This window comes from Aythya ferina (genome assembly GCF_964211825.1).
Source record: "Aythya ferina genome assembly, chromosome: Z".
NCBI lineage: Eukaryota > Metazoa > Chordata > Aves > Anseriformes > Anatidae > Aythya > Aythya ferina.
This window is the reverse complement of record NC_140299.1, coordinates 60,932,545-60,958,220: the sequence shown is the minus strand read 5'-3', so window position 1 is coordinate 60,958,220 and position 25,676 is coordinate 60,932,545. Positions and strand designations below refer to the sequence as shown.

Sequence of the window (25,676 nt, the reverse complement as noted above, 5' to 3'; positions counted from 1 at the left end):
AGAAAAGGCAAAGTTAGCAGTTTCTGAGAAACAGTCATTCATATGAGGTAAACTCACTTTCAGATGGTAGGCTAGGTTCCAACCTCAATTCTGTAGTATAGTAGATACTTTGGAGGAAGGTTAAATGCATGTGTACACACAAGAGCATTATTACCTTGGGTGGATATACAGAGAACCGAAGAACTAAGATAACACGGTTTAAAAACTTACTTTTCTTCTTCTTTTTTTTTTTTTTTTATTTTCCTAATGTCTACAACTTATATTTTGGCCATACTCAAAGCAAATAATAAGGATTCATATGAAGAGAAACAGCTGCTACTCTCCCAATTTTAAAAGCTACTCAAAGGTTGTGCAAGTCCCTTTGCTGACTTGTGAATAAGTTGGCTAAAATTCAGCAGATCCGTCCATGTTACATTGCCAACTAAGGAGAATGACTCTAGAAGCTATTTGCTCAGTTCTCCTATTTAATTTTCTTCAGATTCAGCAGCTCAAGATTTCTTACTACAGATGTAAAGGGAACTGAGGAGTCCTCAGTTCCAGAATCTCAGCATCTAATCCAGCAGCAAAGTGTGTTCAGTAGCTGTTCCACTAGCAGAGATGTTAATAGCCATGGCTATAGTCATGGGGCTAGAAATCAAGGCTCATTCCTACTGACTTTCCATATAGCTGTCCAAACTGTTCTAGCTAGTAACTTGATTTTCTAGCTGTATTAGTTTACAACACACATCCAAAAGAAAACAAATAAAACCCCACTGTGTTGTGAAATATAAAATAAAATAAAATAAAATAAAATAAAATAAAATAAAATAAAATAAAATAAAATAAAATAAAATAAAATAAAATAAAATAAAATAAAATAAAATAAAATAAAATAAAATAAAATAAAGTAAAATAAAAGCTATTATGACCGTTGGTTCTGATTGTTGCTGTCCAGTATAGAACTGATCTTCTTTGTTTCACTCATTTGCCTCATATTTGAGTAGCTGCAAGTTGAGAGTGCTCTGTTTACCATGTAATTGTCCCTGGGTCTCTTGTCACATCAGTGCTAGTGAAAACTGGGGCTAAGTATCAGGACACCATACTTAGGAAGAAAAGTAGCTATTGTCACTCACTCCAGTGATTTCTGATTGTATCAATGCCAGTTCTGTAAATTCTGGAAAACTGCAGCTTTTATAAGCAAGGAAATGGTTGTGGTTTCTTGTTGTTCTGTACTTTCTGGTTAAACATCCAGATATGGCCTTGCTTAATTGCAGTCTAATTTCTTTGAGTGCCCTGCCAGATATTGATGATAATAGACCTGTTATGTGTTCACAAAAAGGTTGCAAGAAAAGATCAAACCCCAGGGGAAACAACAACAACAACAACAAAACAGATATTACAACATCATCCAATTTAAAAATAAAAACTAACTAATTATCTATGTGTTATGGTCAGGGATTAAACTGTACATTGGATCTTCATGGGGACAATTATTTCAAGTGGCATCAGACACCTGATGTTTTTATTCATGGTTTGTACAAAGATGAATGAGATGGCAGTCATGGAAAAGAGCTTTTGCATAAAATCTGAAGGAGTCAAAATACTTGCACTTCCATATTTCTGCCTATACAGTCCAGAGAAGGATAGACTTACCTTAGACTCACCTTAGACTGACCTATGGACTTATGTCCTTTTCTTTTTTGTAAGTCACCTGACTCCTTGAATTCATCTCATCCTAGTCACAAAATGAAGGAATCACAGAATGATTTGGATTGGATGGGACCTTCAAGACCATCTAATTCCAACCTCTCTGCCATGGACAGGGACACCACCCACTAGATCAGGTTGCCCAAAGTCCTATCCAGCCTGGCCTTGGACACTTCCAGAAATGGGGCATCCACAGCTTCTCTGGGCAACCTGTGCCAGTGCCTCACCACCTTCTGAATGAAGAAAGTTTTCCTTATAGCTAATCTAAACCTCCCCTCTTTCAATCTAAAACCATTGTCCCTTGTCCTATCACCACACCCCCTGACAAAGAGTTCCTCTCCATCTTTCCTGTAGATCTTCTTTAGGTACTGGAAGGCCGCTATAAAGTTTTCCAGGAGCCTTCTCTACTCTAGGCTGAGCAACCCCAACTCTCTCAGCCTATATTCATAGGAGAGAGGGCTCCAGCCCTCTGATCATCCTCATGGCCCTCCCCTGGACTTGCTCCAACAAGTCGATGCCTTTTTTTAAGATGAGGGCCCCAGAGCTAAACACAGTACTACTACAAGTACTCCAGGTAGACATTGCTATTGATTTCTGTCTGACACAGTTTGACCAGAGATACACAGCAGATGAGCATCCTTGTTCCAGGAAGTACTATTTATAAGCTTATCTGCAGACGAGTGACAAGGAATGGATTAGGAAAATACAATCTTGAGCTTCTATTGTCTCTCCTAAGCATGATGCTAGTTTCAGGCCAGTAGGAAGGCCTTCTTGAGATTACCTCCACTTTGTCCCCTCAGACACCTTTTACTTAAAGGCTTAGCTCTTAACAGTTCTCATACAAAAGCTCTGAGGCTTCAAATTGAAACTTTCCTCTTTATGATCACCCTTCTATATATTATTCCTGGATTTGCCTACAACCATTCACTTTTGATTCCTGAAAATTTGCTGTGACTAATTTAACTCTTAGGCACGAGAAAAGGTTACTGTTAGGTGAAAGGAATTATAGTACATCATCCGCTGATAAGCATCATGTGAGAGAGCTTTTAGCCTGTATTTATTACATTTCAAAAGTAATTACTGTAATTCAAGCAGGTACATAGGGATAGCGTACAGTATTGCTGATGAACTGCAAGGTCTTGGTATTTTTCAGCATCTCAGCATTATTCAACACACTAATAGAAATGCACCTATAGCACAGATAAATCCTGCAGTTTTCATTTAAAACAAAACAAAACAAAAACCAAGAGACTCTACTGGAATTAACTAAAAAATTTAGTTATGACATAAAATCATGTAAGATTATACTCTCAAAGAAGACATTACATCTTGTAAAATAAAAAATCTGAATCCCTCCAAGGCAAAAGAGAGCTTAATATGACCAAGTTACAGCAATGTAATTTCTTCTTTAGAAAATTATATACATGTTCTAACAAATTGCACCAAATTGTGCTTTTCAGAGTAAAAGTGATGTTTTATTTGTGCTTTTTTGAAAAGCAGCTACTGTTTATTTCATATACCTTCCTGTGTAGCTTAATTTTTTAAATGTGACCCCCTCGTTTAATTACAGTATTGGGAACTAACAACGACAACCACATTGCCAGTCTGAACAAATGATGTATGATATTATTATTGTATTTGTCCCTCCAACTATTACTTCTAACAAAGTTGAGCAGGGATTAAATGAAGAATTATGAAGACATCTGGTAGAATTTCTACTTGAGCTCAGTGGATATCGTGTATAAACACTGTATTTCAGAATCTGCACCTTCATGTCCCAGTATAACCACCAAAAGTCAAAAGCAAAAAGCAGAACAGTTTCATTGCTTATGTAAACAGTTTTTTCTTGTTTATTTCTTACTCGGTAGGTTTGCTACTATATATACCTTTATCATTGCTTAGATCCTTGATTTACGTAATGTTTCTAAGAGCCTTGGTAACATTGGATATGGACAAATAACTTTATAAGGAACCATAAATTCCTTTTGCTGCCATTAAAAGTGTTAGGAACAAAACTAGAGACATTGTTTTCCTCCAGGTAGTATTTCTCACTTTTCTTCCTTTCTTCCTCTCTTTCTAAACTCAAACACAATCAGTAAAATATTGAATATGGAATTCAGTGAAGAAGAACTTTCTACTAAATCAAAATGTTATGATTACAAATGAGTGTTTTATTCAGATGAATCTACTTTTTTTGCTTAGATTCAGTGCTCAAAATTAGACATAAATACTTAAGTTGTGCTGGCCTTTACAGTAAGGCTGAGCTCACCCACAGAATAAAAATGATTCTTCAGCATTTATAAGAGTAAACAAAAAGATGTGTATGTTAAAAATCATGCATAATTCGAGTGCTGATCTGCACATGATTACAGTTTCTGTATATAAAGCTTATGTACTTAATAAATAAATAAATAAATCCTCCTGCTTCCACAGAGTTGCTTTGCAGGAAGGTAATATTAAAATTTTTGACTAGTATTTAGAAACAAAGGTACCAAAGTATCAGGAGCACACCTGCTAGTCTTGTGGTATGTTTTTCAGTGTTTCTTGCCTTCTGTCTCATAGATAGTGGCTCTCAATAATAGATTTTTATTGTCTGATTAAAGATTAAACAATTATTTATATGATTTATTGATAGGCCAGACACTAATGTGGTTTGTTTGTTTTGGTTTGGTTTTTCACCTGTTTGATGCCAATGAACTCTGCACATTATGAGCACATTGGCAACACTTTTATTCCAGTGTCAGAAGCTGTAAAACTGACTTGGAAAATAATATTTTTTGTTGTTGTTATTTGTTTGTTTTTTTGTTTGTTTTGTTTTAAAACCAGTTGAGAACTGACCTGGATAATGCTCTACTGACCAGATGATAATGCCTTTTCCTACTTGAAATTTCCAGAAAATGAGCACTCCAACAATGTAAGACTGCTTCTATTTTACCTGCAACTTTCACACTTCTGTAGGAGCTGCAGAACTGTTATGAAATGTCAACAGTTATGTAGATAAGCATCTTCACTCATAGAAGAAAGGAAATGTGAGTTATCTGAAGTGAACTGAAGAATCGTAGAGCTCATTATGTTTTGCTGACTTTATTTGGAAGGATGTACTTTCAGTATGAAATGAGAGGAAACAACAGAAAGAGTCTCTTTACTCTTGACTAGAGTGAAGACAGCATTGTGTGTTTTCTCTTTCTCTGAGACTAGCTCTGAAAAAGACTTCCTGGTTGGTCATCTGAATCCCACACAGACTTACTCAAGGCAACTTAAAATCACTATTTTGGGATTTTACACTAAAATGCAAATTGCTTATTTCAAGCCATCAAATAAACACTTCATTTTACTCAGTTCTGGTTATCTTTCTCAACAGATTTTTTATAAGAACAAAGTTATTTTAGAAGCAAAACATTTATTTTAAAAAGTATCTACACAAAACATTTGATTATTTCCAGCATTTTTCTCATACAGAATTATTGATTGAGTTTAGCTCAAAAAGTACATTTAGTTTCTACGAAAGTTGTTTTTCTGTTAAGAAGCTGTTAGTTAAAAAATTCTGCAGTTCAATGAGAGAGAAACAGCAACACAGAAACATAAAGAAACTTTGTTCGCAGCAATGTAGAGCTTAAAAGACAGGAAAAGTGAAGAAGAACCATCTGTTTGGTACATTTATCTTGGTTTTGGCTTTTTACTTCTATCAGAGTAAAGCAGCTTACCATGGCAAAACACAAAATGCTTTTGGTTAGCACTTACAGCCATTTTCTTGGGTAATTCTTCTCTGTTGGGATGTCAGTAGGAAAACCATCCAGCAGAAGAGAGACTAAGAAAGCTCGAATTTGCCACTGTGACATTCAAACAAATGGAAATAATGCTATATATGTATAGTATATATAAGTGTTGTCATGTGAAGATTTTCCTTTAGACTTTAAGGACAACACAGCTAGGTTAACACCTTGCAATGAGAAAGATGCAAGAAGATTCTTTCTCCTTACAAAGTAGAAAAAGCATTGCCCTTTATTTATTTATTTATTTATTTATTTATTTGCTTTTCAAAAGAGCTACAATTATACAGTAGAAGATGGAAGACTGACTTAATATCAAGACTGACAATATCATCTACATCAAGATCTATATTTTGGTCTATTATTTAGCAAACACCTGTCCCTAAAAGGAGGAATAAAGTAATTTTTTTTTTATTTTTTTTTTTTTTAGCTGAATCTTGAAGTCTTTACTGGCAGATCCAAAATCTGTTAACATAAATGAGATTCTTTGCTCTTAAAAGTCAACATTTAAATCATATCTTTTTTCTCCTTGTACCACTCTTCAATAGCCGCACCTGGGACTTGATGATCCATCAGTGGGAAAACTGTTTCCTGTATAAAAAATTGCATGAGAGAAACACTGTGGGGCAAATATCCCTGATGTATCTGCACAGAAATTGTGTCTGCCGGAACAGACCCATCTCCACTTCCTTCAATCTCACTTTGGTGGGGGTATAAAGGCACTTTACTGCTTATTGTACCACATTTATTATTTTCACAGTTGCAGAAAAGATAGAGGTATTAATGGCAATTAAAAGGAGAGTAAGATTTGTCCAAGTCTTTCTCACCATGTTCAGTTACAATAATGAAGAGAGTATAATTGCAGGTATGACTATGCATAACATCTTCTTCCTCTATCTTTAATGTATTCCGTTAGCAATTCTTTCATTGAAAATGATTTCTTCTTTACCTGCCCTGAATTTTGACAGCATGTAAATGATGGGAATGAGGATTCTAGAAAACTAAAATTAAGTTTACTTGGAAGCCACATAAAACACCCTGTCATTAGAGAAGAGAAATCTAATCAAATAAAAAATTGAAAATCAGTATATTCTTGGCTTTACACTGATTTGCACAATTCTATATGGGACAATTTCCTAAAATCTCCAGCCTTAAGTCTGAGCTCCTTCTATCTACCTTCCTAAAACAGAAATTTCTTATGGAAGTCACTGTGATTTGTGTAAAATGTTTAGAACTAAGCAGTAAAGTGAGGACTAAAGAATAACAGATTACTAAGATACATAAAAATGTCTATTCTAAATGTATCTATTCTCATAAGCAAGTTTAGGACACCGTTTTAAAAGTGCACATTGTGTTTATATATTTATTATTATTATTATTATTTTTTTTATTAAAGAATCTAATCTTCTCCTTGTACAGTTAGATTGGTAAACACTCAGCAATTCAGTCAATAAACATAGTATGTTTACAGAGCAATTTGACAGTTTATATACCCGAAATGGCACTTTTCTGTAGAACTCTAGAATTGTTATTGGACGGACAATTTAAATCCAAACTTTGTTCTGGGAAGGGAAGGGAAGGGAAGGGAAGGGAAGGGAAGGGAAGGGAAGGGAAGGGAAGGGAAGGGAAGGGAAGGGAAGGGAAGGGAAGGGAAGGGAAGGGAAGGGAAGGGAAGGGAAGGGAAGGGAAGGGAAGGGAAGGGAAGGGAAGGGAAGGGAAGGGAAGGGAAGGGAAGGGAAGGGAAGGGAAGGGAAGGGAAGGGAAGGGAAGGGAAGGGAAGGGAAGGGAAGGGAAGGGAAGGGAAGGGAAGGGAAGGGAAGGGAAGGGAAGGGAAGGGAAGGGAAGGGAAGGTACTGTCTTCATTTAAAACATATTAAACATATTTTTCCTCTAGAATTCTAGTCAGCAATACATAAATATTTTTAAATATAAAAGTTGTACCACTGACACTAGACTATTAATAGATTTTCAGAGTGAAGAGAGTGAAGACCTTTTTTTTTTTTTTTTCTAACAGAATCTAAGAATCACTCCCTCAGCAAAAACTATTTTTTTTTACTACTTTACTACTTTGCTGAATCCAAAAAGAAATAGTATAACATCAGAAAACAAAAAGAGAGAGGCAGAACCAAGTTTTGATAGCCAGACTAACAATACAGAACAGACCTGAAATAAGGAATGCTTCATAGACACCCTATTTGATGTGTGTCTGTGACAAATTACAGAGGCAGACATGCAGATAAGAGGTTGAATGTCTGGTCCCACTCACGTCAGTGGAATTTTTGTTACAATAGACTCATGGTAGAATTGCACATATCGATGGTATCCACACAAACCATGCATCGTTTCATAAATGCAGGTAACACAAGCAGCTCTTGCCACCAAGCCTACCTGCTCTCAGTTTGGTCAGGCAGCACAGAAGACTGTACTGATCTGCTGAAATGACATTTTGGATGAGTTTGGATCATGACCCATTATATGGTACTTTGAGTGTGCCCCTGCACTACTGTCACATCCCCTCCCCTCTAGTCACTGGTGACCGTGACATGATCCATTCTTTTCAGAAATGCTTCTTTGAAGTTCCTAATGGAGGAACAGGAAGTCAGTTGCTTCCGATTGATTATAGGTGCGTAATTAGCACATACCACACTGAAAATAAGGCAGGTTCCCTTTTAAAGTTCCAGTCCACTACATACTAATCCTAGAAAATAGGCTCTCTTTCTAAGATTTAAACAACTTTATTTTACAAGACATAAATAATGGACTTCAACTCATATAATTGATTTTGATGAAACTTAAGCAAGTAAATATGTCTTGCTGAACAAAATCAGAGACTCATTGGTGAATCACTGGATAGGTGAATAAACTTAAGTCCTGGCACCCAATACAACCAATAGCAAAATTTGGGTTTTAGAAGAACAGATTTAGCTCCATGCCACTGGATTATATAGCCTCCCTCGTTAACTTCCTAAAAATGAAGGTTCTTTATAACAGAAGCTACACAAACTGCAAACTTTTGTAGCAGACTACAGGAAATGTTACCCATAAGTAGTCTCTGTCAAATTTTCTTAGGTAAAAAGGTGGACAAAAGATCAAGTATGCATACGTTTAAAACAAACAACTAGACACCAAGAAAACGAAAAGACCCTCTGCCTAAGACACCTATACATATTACAGTGACCTGCCAAAATCATGTATATATACTTAATTCTTAAAATGTTGATTTTAAATGGAAGCAATGCAGCCCCTAAAGAGGACAGTAGCAGAAGGAGCTCATATAAATTTCAGCAAAGACTCCAGAGGCTGGCTCTTCAACTTATTAGACTCTTGCTAGATAGGTATTCTCCACGGCAAGATTTAATTACTTTGCAGTAGTCTAGTAAATAGAAATACATCTGTGAGCAATCATGCATAGTTCACATACCTCAAGTACAGGCAGGTTCAATTTTTCCATGAAAAGAATTACCCACTGACAAACAGAAAACTGCCTGTGAAGCTGGGTTGTTTATGTTTATTATTGAAAAAGAGGAGTCCTGGGCAATGGTGCCAAATGTAGTGCAATGCCTTTAGCACTTCGATACAAAGCAATTATTTTCCTTTGCAGGCAGATGTAGCAGTGATGTGGCATACTGTGTGGGCCACTCCAGCTGCATTTTAATTTAGAAGGCAATGGACTAAGTTGTTAAAAGATGAAAATTGGTTGAAGAGGAAGGAGTTACAGATCATTGCACTTGAAGGAAAACCAGTTCTAGTCGCTGCCCTTGCTCCTTCTGCATCAGGAGGAGGAAATGAAGCTCAGAAAGACAAGCACAGGGTGACGAGACCTGCACAGCATCCCACTGGAGGGGCTAACCACCATGCCTGCCTCAGCACAGGAAAGAAAAGGGGCCAAATGCCAGCTGGGAAGGAAGGGCAGCCAAGTGGCAGGAAGATCAGATGATGGGAAGGAGGACTTCTTCCATGGGAAGCACAGAGGCTGGAGCTGGGCATTAGTCCTAGGGTTGCTGCCAAGCTCTTTAGGGCAGAGACATGGAGGTCAGATCATTTTTCCCCTTTGGGGAAAAAAAAAATAAGGCAACTACCACAGACCAAATCCACACCCCTGCTGCTCTCTTCCTGGGCCTCTCTGACTTTGGGCAATTTCCAGAAGCTGGACCCACGTTCTATACCTCCCTTGCCCCCATTTTCTCTTTCTTAAAGTGCCTGTAAAATTCTGTCCAAGACCTTTACAATCTGAATGCAGGCTTGTACATGAAAGCAGAAGGATACTAAAGAATGTGTGTGAGTTACAAAATTGTCTTCAAGTGTTATCTCATTTTCTCATTAAATGTTAGGTCAAAAATAGCTGTTGCATGCTGGCAATGTAACGAGTGTACCACCAGTTAGATCCTATCAACATGTTCCTTTTATTTCCTTTTTTTTTTTTTTTTTTTTTTTTTTTTTGCCTTTTTTTTTTTTTCTTTTCTCCCCTTTCTGGAACTTCCTGTTCAATTTATCCCACAAGGTTTATTATTAAAATCTTGCAATCTTCAAAGTATTTAGATTTTTGTATCTCAAACCTGCTTGACTCCTGGAAAACTTCAACACTTGCATTTAGCGCATGCATCATTGCTAACATAGATAGAACAGATACACCTTTTGTAACAGTGTTAGCTGGGAGGGAGTTTTGTTCCCAACAGGGGTCAAATAACTGACCATGTGAAATACACAAACGATATTTAAGAGCTTGAGGTATGCTGAAAATATTTTCTGGCTTAAAAAAAGGAAAACACGTAAACCAGAATGAGTTAACATGTTTGCAAATCTTTTTAGCTGGTAAGGTTCCTTTTGTTCAGACTGCAAAGATTTTAAATGGGTGCAGCTTTCCTCCAGTTAAGGAACAAATCCTAGATAAATTTTATTTATGAATATATAACAAGAATCAGCTAGCACATTATGGACAGCACACAAAGCATTATTAAAAAATCCGTACCATCACTGACTACGTACACATGTCAATACCAGCATGACTGGGTCTTGTACTATTTTGTCTTTTCCTTATATATCCAGAAGTTTCCACTACTCTGAATCAGAATTCAATTAACTTACAAAAGTAAATAAAAAATATCTTTGTGGTTGCAAATGATATTTAGGGAAATAAAAAATGAAAAAGTGTTATTTTGAAAGTAAGAATGGGGGAAAAAAGAAAGAAGGAATTAAGTATTTGTTTTTATAGATCTTAAGTGCTTTATAAATCACAAGAGCCTTCACTCGGGAGATGCACCCGAGTCACCTGTGGAAATGAACAACATTCTTCCTATTGACTTGGTTTAGGTATCAACAGAAGAAGTGAGCTGTTAAGACCACGTTTTCTTGTTCAAGAGCTATAGACTTCCTTCCTTCCTATTGCTATCAATAGGAAGGCAGCTTAAACCCCACCACCCTCATGAGTGAGTAGTTTTTGTGCATTCAGTAGCACACATGGTGCCTGACTTCCCATTCCACTATAGGCTACTTCAGACTTTCCTTTTCTGATGCAACCAGTAGCTCAGCAACAGTGAAGTCATTAGCTTTTGTAAGGTAATCCAATCCTTTTGCATATCTAGAAAAGGCCACGAAAATAATCACTCAAAGAATAATGTTGCTTACAACAGTGGAAGAATGTCTGGACTTTTTTTAAGCCTAAGAAGTTGGTCCTGAACAGACTGGCCACACCTCCACAAAGTGAGTCACTTTGGCCCCTGAGGCTGTCCTGGACTGGATGAACCAAAGGTGGGAAAGCTGCACAATGATTCAGTGCTGTGGCAAACATGCATCAAGAACTTGTCTGAATCATCAGAAATTCCAGGTGTGAAGGGGAAATGGGTATGGTGACAACAAGCTATTATTGTAGGGCCAAGGAACTTCAAGGCAGATAGTAGCTGAAGAGCTACCCGCCACCTCGTCTGTCAAGAGGAAGAAATGGAGCTTATAGCAGTCATTTTGGCAGCTGACTTAGGTACTGGGTGCAACTTTTAATGTCTGATTTCTACTGACCACTTTCAGTCCAGCCTTAATTGCAGATACATTCTTTCAACATTGCCAACACATCTGCCTGCCATCTGGATTACATGTGTGACCCCAATATCCCTGGCCACAAAGCAGGCTGTGTCTAAGTCTTGCAGATTCCTCTCAGATAGTAATTTTGAATATATTTTTTCCTACCTATCCATGTAACTAAAACTATTCACATCTCAATGACTTCAAATTCTGATCCTGGACTTCAGCATATGCGATTTAGCCTTACACGATATGGTGCTGATAAAATAATTTGCCTCCCAAACTGTTGTTTTGTTTGTGACTCCTCTAGTTCAAGTCATCAAACAAAAAATGACTTGTTTGTGCCTCTGAGTCCCTTCACAGCCCATGCTCACAACCCTCACACTCTCACCATTAGCATGACAACTCCCCCATTCAGTAGACCGTCGTTCCCTTGTTACATCTGTGCAGAATTTCGATATTCTTTCATGTTCTGCCCACATGCTTGGGATGGCAGCCTTGCAGCCACCTGCTATCACATGTCTTTAGTTTACCTTACCAAGAGATAATTTCACTGTCCGTAACGCAAAGGGTTGAACATAAAATTGTTCAAGAATCTTAATACACCAAAATTTGACATTTACAATCAAAAGCCGCCAATGTAAATTTATAGCAAACCATATGTTTCTCTGGTTTGAGTCAGGTCCAGTGATGTTTCTACCAGTTCCTGTAACAGAAATTCCTGGCAAATGTTTTTCTCCACAACACACTCAATCTGAAATGATCTAGGTTATTGGGAAAGAGCCTTGGAAAGCATCCAAATTACTTAATCATTCTGACTATTATGAGACGCCAACTACTGGAAAGATTTTGTGAAAGCTAAATGCAACTGCTCTAAGAAAACATGTAGAAGCACAATGTGATGCCCTGGCACAGAACAGACCACAGCCTTTAGGTGCCAGAGTATTACTTGCATATTGAGCATGATGTTCCCTTCTAGAGTGTCACTTTGTTTTGCTTATTTCTTTAAAATTTCCCTTGAATTCCTGGTAACAGTAACACACTGAGCGTTGCTTCACTGATGAAAGAACTAAAGAATACATTACTGATTTATTTATAGTCACTGAGAGATGGTGACAGATCTGAGTACAGAGCTTACAATTTTCTGTTCTAGTTTTGCATGCAACACAAGAAAATGCTGCTTTTCCACAATCTCAGTCTTAACTGTAAGTTTTGACTTTCTTGCAACGTTGCTCCTTATTGTGATCCCTGCTTAGTATATTTGTCTTTACTAAAGTGGAACTCATCATGGCAATTAGAAAGACTTTAGGCAGCTTAAACCCCTAAACAAACAAAAAGATCAGACGAGCAGTCTGAAGTCCTACTGAGAACAAGCACCCTTAATAGGAACAAATACATGACATACTCCATAATTTCCATTAGCTCTGGATCAGCACAGAAACTTGCATAATAAATGTCGTATTTAATTTATCAGTTAGCAGCATTTACTTCACAGAACCTGAACATTAACATTCAATATGTTTTTTATAATTTTTACAGAGTCCCAGAGAAGTTACTGTGCTCTCAGATACTGTGAGTGATGTCATTAAAATAAGAAAAACATTTAACTATGTATGTAGAAGAGAGAACACAATAAACCACTCATATCTCAGTGATATTTCCACCTGTTTAAGTGTTACACACCAGGTCACACATGCATTCTGAGATAACAGTCCATGCATGCAGCTAAGCATGCTTCACCATCTGCCAGCTAACTCTTCAACGTGAAAGAGAGCAAAAAGTACTTGGATTATCACAACCCCTACCCAATATCTGCTTTGGTCAGATTTATCATAGCCATAACTTGTACTGTTACATATAAATTTCACATTTCTTAGATCAGCTTAAGGAAAAATTTATACAGTAAGTTAGATAAAAATATGATCTTAATGACTTGAATTTTCCCGTAAGTTATTTTCATAAATAAACTTTTTGTTCATCATAGCACAGAAGAACTTTCGCCAAGAAAACCTCCTACCATGTGTGCATTCCTGAGGCACTTGTACAACTAATTAGTTACTGATTGTTTTTATATCTATCTTGGATCCCACCAAGTTTGGAGCTCTATGCGGTGCCTCACTACACCTTAGGAGTTGCAAAGAAGTCTAATGTGGTGTTTTTAATGCCATGTGGTACATGTATGATTGAAGCTATATGAGACTAAGCCAGAAACTGTGAGGAAATAGTAGGCCACTTTAATAAGGTATTGCACTGGTATTACAACAGTAGCTCCACAGATAACGAAAAGCCTGAAAACACAAGTCAGACATATGACAAAAACCTGTTATCTAGTCTTTCTGTTGCACCTCTGTGTATATTTATGACCCTTCATTGTATAAACGTCAGGGATAGGACTTGCGTGCTCTGAAGCAAATATCAGAGCAATTTAAAGTTTTACTACCATGTAGCTGTATGCGCATATACCATATTTCTGCCCTGTAGAACAGGAAGAGAAGTAAATGCAAAGCTTGTGCTTCATCATTAGTTCTTTGACCTCCTTGTTTTATTGTTTTGACTAAATCAAAAATGAGTGAAATGGTTGAGGGATAAAGACATATTCTTTACTATCACTTTGGCTATCCTGGTAGTCTTCACAGAGGAAATGTAAAAAGAGAGGGGACAACATTTAAAAACATGAGACTAGTTTTGTCAGAATTCACATGCCTACATGATGGCTCAAATGACCAAAGTGATCTAAATTCACAGAACAATTCCTCAACTATTTCATTTCTGGGTAGAATCAAACCCAGAAGTTATTATCTATTCACCTATGAATATGAACTCTGTTACACCAACTGATCTTACTAGAAGCCAGATTTAATCATTTAATATTTGTTTACTCTTGCTAGAAACAAATTGGCTCGAATTAAAGTACAATGAAGCTGTAAGCATTTGACTGTGCCGTAACTTACTTTGCATAATGATGATATATTACTTTATTTTCCTTATAAACCTAGAAGTGCTATTTGGAGCTAATACAGGTGTGCACAGAAGGCTTCTGCCAGAGATTGAGACGATAAGCTAAATTACTAGAACTCCTACGTAATGCTTGAGCAGTGATCGCCGCAAAAGCACGATTGGTCAGATCTCAAAACAGAAGACTGCAACATGGAAACTTAAAGCTGGCATTTGCTCATATCCAGCTTACCATCAGTACATAAAGCTTGATCATCTTTGCACCTTCTATCTTAAAAAGATTGGGCACAGAGGAAAAGTGAACTGAGTGGCAGGGCAAAAGGCCAAGAGCTGGAATTCCTCTGTATTATTTCCAGTCACTTCTGACTTATTAGCGGGCATTCAGCAAGGAACAATGGATTCATCAAAGTTACATGATGAAGAAAGTTAGAGAACAAGCTAGCACCGAACTACTCATGCCTGGAAGCCATAAGCATCAACCCAATTTAATTGTACAACTCCCTGATCTCTAGGCAGCACTCTCACAAGACAGTTATTTCTACATGGTACCATATTATACTGCTCATTTTCCTACATGTAACTCAGTTCTGATAAAACTTACCTACATTTGTGGGTCGCTGTCAAGCTAAACATATCCAAGTAAACTAAATCGTAGGACGAAAGGACCTCCCATTCAGTAAGTGGAAATTATTACTGACATTAAGAAATGAGTGGGTGCTGCCTAGACTGAGAATTAGCTCTTCATAAGGTGGTTGCTAACGAAGCAACAATGGAAAAGAAGCAAATGCCTTTCAAGTTAGTCTCTAACACGAATAGAAGCAGACTGTGACAAAGGATAATTGTTACAATTTGAATGCTAGAGTGAGAATTAAAGAGATTAATGGAACAAATAAGATTTTTCCTTTATTTTAGTACAATCTGAGGAACAATCCCATCATTTTAGAAAGACACCCTCCCTTTCAGTCAAAAGTGCAAAACATAACTAGCAATCTAGAGAGGGAATCTTGTTTAAAAATAAGGAAAGCAGATTAAAAAAGGTTGAACTGACCAGATGTGCCTACAATATTACATTCTGGCCTTAAAAAATCTATATTTACATCAGTAGCGTAAATACTGTGAGAACAACTTCACCAAAACAGAGACAAGATTGGAAGAAATAATTTGAAATTTCATCTGTCAATGCTAGGAAACATTTGTTTTTCTGGTTTGGGGAGGATCACAGTATGGCTAAGAAAGAAGATGATTTTGACAGTGTCTTTTGGGGAAAAAAAAAAAAAAAAAGCTGATTGGAAGAGAAATTAATTATACAATTCTCCAATTCTCTTAGGCACAAAATGTTACAGTTTATTAGATTTTAAATCTGTTTTCATTTATCTTTTGCTAGTTGCACTTATTTCTGATACCTAGTTAGTTTCATACTTATGAAAGACAAAAAGCTTATTATGAAAAAGTAATTTTCCTTCCTGTTTTTTTTTTTTTTTTTACAGAAGGCTCTATTGTAGCATAGAAGCCTTTCTCTTGTCAGTGGTTACAGATTCACTGTACATATCTCTGATGAACAGGAATCTCTTATCTTAATTGACAGTTCACTTAGGACTGTCAGTTATTAAAAGCATAGGGCTAATACAGCTTAATATTTACCTAGATCACAGCAATTCTTTTAGGTCTGTACCAGGTATTTCAAACAGTAATTAAATCAGGAAAAAAGTAAATCTGGAGTAACAAATAAAGCTGTACTACAAATGGGCTGGTGTGACCACTTCCTTGTTGGTTGAACCCAGAAGACTCTACCAGCAAGGTTTGGGTTTGTTTCCTTCTCTACTGCCAGTGCTCAGATGAACATAGACACTCCAATTCCAAAATAGCAGCCCACAGCTCTCACTAATTATTTCAAATGAAGTTAGATTCATCTTCTCTGAATCATTTTCATCTGATGGCCAAAGTCATTGCAACATGTGAAATCAGATAATTTTCCAAATCCTTTGTTTCACATAAGGCTGACCAGGCTTACCTAGGAGTTTACCCATGGTTAAGTTGTATATCAACAAACAAGGCCATCAAGTCAATACATAAGCTGAGAAAATGTGTGTTAGAGCTGTGCTACGGTTCTGTTTGAAAACTCCTTTGAATATGAAAGCAAAGGGCATGTGACAGAACAGCACCTCCACAGTCTCATTGAAGTAGTCTTATACATGTATGATGTAACCAAGATTTATTCTCAAGCTATCAGGCACTGTGTTAAAAAATATTCTCATATGCCTAAACCAAAGAACAGAGAATCTAACATGGTTAAGTTTTCATTGGCATGCAATATTTTCAGTATCTTCATTCTTTAGAGTCAAAAGTTACTTCATTGTTTTATTTCTAACATTTCTTTCATTTTTTTTTTTAAATCAACTATTCAATATTGTCTTTCTTTATAAGGTAGATTAGCATAAATCAAATATTTATAAAGTAGGTTAACAAATTTTCCAGTCTCATAAAGATGGATATTCTATTGAAAAAAAAATAAAATTGACATCTTACATTACACTTCTGTTTTGTAGAGACAATCTGTTCAGGTCTTGACAACCCTTGGAAACATTTAGTGTATCTCACCAATAGGTTTCTGTTGGAAAAAAAACCAGTACATTTTGAAAAATTTCCACATAATTTTTATGAAATAAATGCTTCAAAAATATCTTTATAATTGCCCACTACATCATTTTTTTCATGTCACCTTTTAAGATCTTGACATTGGCAACCACAGTACACAGGCACAAATCCCAATTTGTATAAAAACAGCTACAGTTCTGTGAGAGACTGAATTCCAGTTTTGGCTCCCCTCTTTACCAGAAAATCATACCTGCCTGGTCCACTAAGGACAGCCACAAGGCATCTTGCAACATGCGTGTAACAAAGAAGTATTGTCATGCAGGCAACATCCCCAGTGTTTAACATTAGCCACCTGGAGCCACTTCTGGGTTTTGGGGCCCTGTCCTAGCAGACTTGCCCATGCAAGCTATGCAAGGCCTCAAGACAAAATCTGGCAGCCACCTGGCAGTGAGGAAAGGAGGGCTCCTACAGCTTGACCACAATACTCCCACTATTAGCCATAGGAGGAAAATATGGATGCCCATCTCTACCCACCACGTGCTTTCAACAAACAGATCCTTGCTTTCCTGCAGGATTTACCATTTCCTTCACTCTCTCCTGTTTCTTCAGTGTAGAAAGAACAGCCTCTGTGTTCCTCTCTTCCAAGCAGTTTTTTTGTCATAACTCCTTCTGGAATGGTATTTAGGTTATCTGCTCTGCTGCTGTCAGATGACTGGGAGATGCTGCAAAGGGAATCACTGGAAAGGACAGCCTCTCCTGGACCAAGTACCACTGTACCAGGGGTCCATCCCCCCTCCTGAGGGCTGACGATGGTTCTCACTTCTGACTACTCAGGTTCTTTACAGTGCCTTGGACTTTTTCCTTGCTAAGGAGTGAGATTTAATTGCAGTAAGCCCCCAGTTCCTGAAAAGAGATCTCAGTCTGTTCCTTTTACTAATTTGAGATTCCTGCTGTCTCCAAGCCTAAGCAGTAGAGTCTTGCTCAGGAAATACATTCCCACACACTACTTTTTTCACTAAGACTTTGACTCTTTCTCAGCTGGCTACATGCTTTTACAGCCCCTTGTAATAGGGTTGCTGGATCTCTCAAGGTATGTCATTCCCAGACCTCGTACACTGGGAAACAGGTCTTTGCCCAAGCAGAAGCTGTGGTACCAAATGGCCATAAAACACTCAGGCTGTAGAGGCTATTAGAAAACAAAGAAAGGTCTGCAGTTGCAGCAGGGGATATAATCTGGTGGTAATTCACGAGAATGAAACCTGCAGGGATAAAAGGAAAGGGCCTGTAAAACTGTCAAATGTATTGTGGCACCCACGAATTTTAGAAGCATTTTTCTTATCAGACGTTCACTTGAAATACTTTCAACTCGTTTGGTAGTCTAATTCTTCTATGCCTCATTGCAAATCTCACAAATGCCAGTGGCATTATCCAACATTGCTGCATCTTAATTTATTGAGCTTCTTTGCTATGGGATATTTAACAAAATAATGCTTGAGGCATAATTAGAACATGACTAAATTAATTTCTTTAATGCTGATTATACTGAGTTACTGCACAAGCAATTCAACTCTGCTGCAGAACCTCTATCACCCATAAGCCAGATAACAGTATAAAAGGTACATGGCACAGAATGCAATGAGCAAGTACCAAAATTTGCAAAACCTGCAGTGACAGCATGCCTATTGACTAGAATGCTACCATTTTGCAATTTTTAATAATAGAATACTAAACAATTAAATGCTGTTCTACATGCATTGAATTTTATTATTAAATTCACAGCTCTTCCTTTGTACATCTAACCAGTAATTTGATACTAGAAAGCAAGCAGCTTGGTCAGGCATGATTCTGCCTTGTGAATCTCCTCTGTCTGTTCTTCATCATCTTGTCCTCGGTGTATCTGGACTCCAAAAACACTCTGCACTTGCTTCATGATTATTTTGGAGAGTAAGGTAAGTTTGGTCAACCTATAGTTCCCCAGATCCTCCACGTTTCTTAACACTAGCATCCTATATGTCTTATGGAGTCAGCTCATCAGCCCTCTAACCCACCGGATAGTAAGAGCAATAGTATGCACCTCCACTGAGCCAAACTTCTGTGAACTAACAGTGCACACATCAGTGGGGAAAAATCTTACAGTGACTGGCACTAACAAGCAAAGCTGCATGATGCACACCACTGCATCAGGGAGCTCACTCAACCTCCTGGGAAGCATGTAGAACCCCAGTAAAAAGGAGCTTAGCATTCTGACTTTCATTTCTTTTTCCGTAATTTATCACTGCTTCACAAACAGAAAAGCACAGGTAGTAAAGGACACATAAAGATTGCATTTTATTCTCCTCTAACACACACTGTAAATCCATTACAAAAGTCAAGCAGACTCCTTGTACTGACATAAGGTAAGGCTCTGATTGGATTCCTCATCTCTAAAAAGGGAAATGATTTTTAAAAACAATCATATTTCATCAGATAATTCTTAACAAGCACTATTTTTACAAGAGGCATTGTGCTTAAAAGGCTGATGGGCTAACACATGGTGATCAGAAAACATCTGCTGATGTCAATGTTCAGAAGAAAAAGCTACTTACATTTTGATGATCTTTAATCAATGCTAAACTCTTTCAGCACAGCTCACCACCAGATTTCAAGATGCCAACAAATACTTGGGCTTTTCTCATTCACAGAAAGCAAGTTAGCATTTTCCACACTTTGGGACACCACCACTTGTGTTACAATAATCTGCAGACTTGTGGCCTTTCCTAATATTTCTTTTGAAGAAGGAAGAGTTAACAAATTTGAAATACACTGTGCTCAAATGCTTCAAGTCAGTGTCTGTGCTGGTCACAGAACGTGTTAACGTATACATCAATTAATTTTCACATTTCCACATTTTTCCTCATAATACCTCTATTTTTACTTGAAAGAAAAAAGAAAGTCGAGATTTTGAAAAAAGAAAAGTGAAGATTATGATTCAGAGAGAAGTAATCTTCACTGTTTGGAGTTCGAATCCAGCAACAAGTTCAGGGAACAAGGTCTAACTAACTGATGTCTGGTGTCAACACATCCATGAGTACCAAAGAGTCTTGAAATCACAATTGGAGTAACTTCTGAGATCTACCTTGACAAGGTTGCTGCACACAGGAGTTGCTGTGTGGAACGGCCATCATAAGAAACTTAAAAAGCAAACCATGGTGAAATCAGACACTAGAATCAGCTTATACAAGAATGAATAGTCAAACACTGATGAAATAGCAGTGATGAGAAGGAATGTTGAAAAAAAGGAAAAATGAAAAAAGTACGTGGGGTATCACAAACAGCAAAAGAGTATTTTCTGTAAGAAATGACTGAAGTGTTTAAGGTAGACTTAAAACTCATCTGTGTATGACATAAATTATATTAACACATCTGATGAGATCATCCACACTGCAAATGTTATGTCAACAGTGCTTAGTTTGTTGGTTCTGCTTTCAGAAGAATGGCCTGTTTAGCAAAAAAAAAAAAAAAAAAAAAAGTGTTTTCTTTTCCTAACTCCTTCAGGTAGTCCAACGAAAACAAAACAAACCAACCCACACATTACCTCTCCCTATAAATCTTAAAAGTTTTGAAGACAGATCTCGTACATACAGTTTTAAACATGTGCTGAAACAAATGTATGTCAGTGAAAAAGAACATGTGCAGACGCGGTAAAATGAAATATAGTTTCACAACTGCTTTATGGCTGAAGGACAGTGAAGCATGTAGAGACTGGAGCACCATTAGTATTTCTCACATTAGTTCTGCCAAGAACAAGGATGGACACACATTAGAAGGTAGCAGGTCAGGAATATGCAAACAGAACTACGTTATTTTCCTATAGCATCTAATTAAACTGTAGGTCCCATTACAAGAGGATATTGTGGAGTATAACTAGGTTCTAAAAGAGATTAGATGAACTCGCAGAGAACAAACAGGTCTGTCACAGACGATTAAACACAATTGTTAAAATACAGCTGGGTCAGGAAGTATCCAAACAGCTGACCGCTGAAAGCCAGTGTAATGTGCTTGAAAAGGGACCACTTTTATACAGGACCTGCTTGCATCTATTCCTTGTTCCAGCTGGAGACTTGACACTTGACAGAGCTTTGCTCTCATACAGGAGGAAAATTCTTTTTCCACTGTTCCTTCAGCCACTGAGGAAGTTATTTAACTACTGCACATCCTGCCTCCTTTGTATATTCTAATAGCTTGATTCACATCAGTAACTTCAAAAAAATATTCTTTAATATCTCCTAAATCAAATAGTTACAGTGGCACACCTATAAGTTTTATCATTATTTATCATTATTTACTACCTTGAAATTAGAGGGATTTGGGCATGCCTCAGATCCATTCAAGAAAATTGGGAGTAACAGGTTCTTGAGAAGTGTACCATCAGAAACTAATCATTCTATATTTTAAAGAAAGATTTGAAATTTTAGCAGTGTGCTTCATAAAAAAGCTCAGGTGTCCATCACTCCCACTGACTCTTTATTTTCAATCCTAACTGGCTAAAACGCCCGTCTATAAAATTCCATATTAAATGTTGAAAAGAGAAATGTGTGGTAACCGTAGTTAAGTGTCAGAACAATGCAGAACAACTCCACACTACATTTACATGTTTGCAGATAATTTGTTCCAGGATGCACAACTAAAAAGACCCAAAATGAGATGGCATAAAAAAAAAATCACATACACAGAAGAACGAAACTACATGATCATTTCAGTCAGATGGGTTCATGCCAAATGCAATGAACCCACCTTTCAAGTACTCATAAAAATTGCATGTTATACTATGCCTTTAAGGTGAAGCATATTAAATAACAGCAAGGGTCTTTATCAATAGACAGTACTCTTGAACAGCAAAGTTCAAGATATCTCTCATAAGTTCCCAAACTCTTCCCAAATGCTATCATTTCAAACCTAAATACCAATTCATAAAATTTGACTCAAAATATTTCTCAAAAGTCTAAGCTTTTATTTCTGTAATTTTCAATCCTCTTAATAAAATACTCCTAATTTCATCAGAAATTGAGCCTACAAAATTATACTGAGAAACTTGTTATAAAAAAGTTTATTTTTTTTTGAGCTTCCATTATTGGCTGTGCTGCTAGAAATCCCTGGTGTCAGAAATAAGTGTCTGAAGCAAAATAGTGAACATAGTTTGCCAACATCAGAACTTTTACAAACTTTATACAAAAAGCACTCTGATTTTAGAGGGATACAATTTTTTATACTCCTTTGCAAATTTAAACCAACGTTAGGAATTTGTTAGCAATTCAGTTGCTTTTTATTTTTGCATCGACAATATGGATTTATTAAGCACAACAGAAGTTTTGGTCTCCTGTACAGAAAATACACTCCCACTTTTGTTTGTATTTCTTCTTTCTGATTTACATTTTTGGTCATGAAAACATAACTAGTTACTTTCCATTATCTACGGTCTTCCAACCGTTTGTTCATTGATAACAGAAACTAATGCAACATGTACATTTAAGCTGCACGTACTACATTTTTCCTGAACAAAATATTCAGTTATGCACGTTCTAAAATACTTTGCAATAAACAGATGACTAAAATACAGCATTGAAATTCCCAGTGTAATTCTTGTAATCCAGTATTTTTGGCAATAAGTTGTACTATTTTTCTGAGGGGATTTTTATATTGTCAAAACTCTTAAATAATTTACAGTAAAGCACTTTTCATGTATGTTAAGACACATAAACTCTGATTGAACAGAGTTCGCAAATGAATCCAGGTTTCCTCAAGTTGAGTTGACAATCTGGATACTTCTTCCAGTAGGCTTGGCTCTGATGAGACAATCTTAAGATGTAACTGAAAATAATAATAATAAAAAAAAAAGCAGTTAGTGAAACATATACAGACTATCCACACATTCAGAGTATCAGCTTCTTCATTCAACTCCAATACTGTGCTTTTAGGAAAGTCCTGAGTAAATGAAGGATACTTCTCCTTTTAATTCCCTCCATTTAATCCTGACTCTGTTTTGCTAGTCTTTCAGAAGCTATTTTCCACCCATATATGTATTAGGTGGCTAAGGCAGCAAAATATCTTAAATATTTTACTGCTTTACTAGTTGCACTGCTGCTGCTGAATCTATCTTAATCATACACTTCCATAGAGAGTAACTTTCTACTCTTTCCAAAACCTGCATCACAAATTAATTTTCAGGCTAGAAAGATGAAACAGATGCCCATGAGATCAACCAGAATTACTATTTTAATTAGCAGTGTTGCATAATTCAAGAAGAATGCTGTTGGAGTATTCTACTGATACGGGAAAAAAGTAGCTTTCTTCATACAATAAATAACAATCTTGGTAAAGCAAAAAGAGAAGCAGTATTTCAATCCTGCAGAAAGCCAGTATATTTTATGTATATATTAATGGATGGAATAGTTATTTTCCCAACTACAGCATAAATCTAAAAGTCTCACTAAGCTCAGAGCTGTTTTTTGTCCAATCCACAGCAAAAGATATTGGTGTGCACAAATCTCAGGGTGAATTTATAGTATTCTGCTATAGTTCACATTGGGAGTACATTTGTAAGGCCTACAGCTGTCCCCAGTACATTAACTGAATTTCTTTAATACAAAACTGAACAGAAAGATGAATTCTACCACCTATTCAACTATTAATTATATCCTGTCCATGGAACAAGACTAATAGTAAACAGACTAGTAACAAATAGGCAAAAAATTCATCATTACCTCATCCTGAAGTGTTTTACTCTACAGACCTATTGATATACACTACTTGTTCTTGTGGAGAAAGCCCCATGCATTCATTCCATTTAAACCCAAGGGAAAAAAAAAGGCCAAGAATAAACTCCTTTTTGTCTGGCAAAGAATAAACTCCTATTTGTCTGGCATAAAATCAATCCCTGCACTAATTCTGCTGAGATATTCTCAGTTCAATAACACATATGTCTGAACATTCATAACAACTCTCCTACTAAACTGAGAGTAATTGCTTCCCCACAATTCCATAGAGCAGAGTATCACAAAGGTTTAGATCTTCTACAGAACAACTTTAAGAGTAACTGCTGTTGCATTTATCACAATAACTTTCTAATTTCCACACATCTACAATTAATTTTATTAGTTCTATGGAGCTTAACAGTTAACAGAAGAAAGGCAGCCCTTTGATATGCAAAGCCATCGTGCATTGAATTATTTAAAATATAACAAATCTTAACTTACCAGTAAACAACCATTAACAAGTTAGCTACGTTACAAATAATAAAACAATCCTAAGTAGCAAACACTAGAATAAAACCTGTCTGGCACAGTCCTCTTCATTATACCTGTTTACTTGACTGTGACCTGATGAACTGTCAAATTATCCAATGCAGTCTCCAGGTCGTTTGTAAACCATCCCAAACAGAAACCATTTAAGGTAATTCTTTCAAGCAGACATTTTGCACAGCTTTTTCATTGTTTTAAGGGACAGTGACCACTTTATACAGGACTAAAATCAAATAAAAAAAAAAATTACCTTTAAATATAGTGCAAGGTATGCTTGAGCAAGTTCGAAGTTGTACTTCTTGTTCAGCATCATCCCAATCATTCTCAAAAAGCTTAGCATCACCTCCACAGAGCCACCACCTTCAGGGGCCAAACTCCTTAGTTCTATCTCAATATTAGATGGTCCCAAGTCTTTCAGCACGTTAAGTGGAGCTGCATCTGTGTTAAAGCATCGAGCAATACATTATCAGTAATATGTGTATAAAAGAATCTTAAAAATCTGTCAGGAGCACTTCAAAATTCTTGAAATATATATAAGTAACAGCTCAAATTTGTACTGTTTCCTTACTTTTTGCTTTCCACAAAACGCCACCCTGTGTTTAACTTTCTTTCATAACAGGCCTTAGAGAAATACACCTCTAATGAGGAAAATTTTTTCTTTTTTTTGTAAATCACCTTGAGAAATACAAGTATCACCTTTGCATTCTTATCACTTTTCTTTCATTTTTGTGTCTTACGATGAACACAGTATCTGATAACAGTCATTTTGTATTTTTCTTTGTCCAAAAGAAAGTATAAACTTGCATTTTAAGCTGTTACTAAAAACATACCCTAGAAGAGACAAACCAAATACAAAGTTTACTAGGGATCTTTAGTGTTTACTGGTACTGACATAAAGAGAGGTCAAACAATCTGGTGCATCGAAGGGAATTATTGCTCATCAAGTAAATTCCTCCTGTTGTTCTAGAAAAGAGGGGGAAATTCCTGGTGGAAATCCATGAAATTTACAAATATGTCTTTCCTCCTCTTCATAAATGCTTTTCCTCATGATTTTACAATACTGCTGGATCTTTGAGAATTGACTGTTTTAGAAATGCAGCAAAAAAAATACACGTTTGCAAACATAGCTGCTGGTAAGAAAATTTTAAATATTGTCTTATGATTAATATTTCAGCTTCTGAAGTTGCTAAGAAGCAGCTTCTTATACTCCCATATCATTGTAACTAATGGTATCAGGCATTGGCTAGTATTTCTTTGGTGGTTTAAATTTGATTCCACTCATGAATATTTGATTTCTCTGAAAATCATTCACTAAAGTGCAGTTGTGACATTAACAGTACTAAAAAGATGCATTAACTAATTTTTGTGCTGTGACAGA

The 25,676-nt window shown here is 36.6% G+C and overlaps 1 protein-coding gene across 1 annotated transcript in view; it reads right to left on the bottom strand.

Annotated features, from left to right (window-relative positions):
- Nucleotides 1-22,036: 22,036 nt before the first annotated feature.
- The window catches only part of WDR36 (WD repeat domain 36), a gene marked incomplete at its 5' end in the record, with an annotated part of 32,330 nt that continues 28,690 nt past the window's right edge, over nucleotides 22,037-25,676 (bottom strand). Inside the window, 2 exons of the mRNA XM_084504652.1 lie at nucleotides 22,037-22,868; nucleotides 24,549-24,736. Of these exons, the coding sequence (XP_084360778.1) occupies nucleotides 22,719-22,868; nucleotides 24,549-24,736 (338 nt within the window). The 3' untranslated portion in view covers nucleotides 22,037-22,718. The remainder of the gene's footprint in view (nucleotides 22,869-24,548; nucleotides 24,737-25,676) is intronic.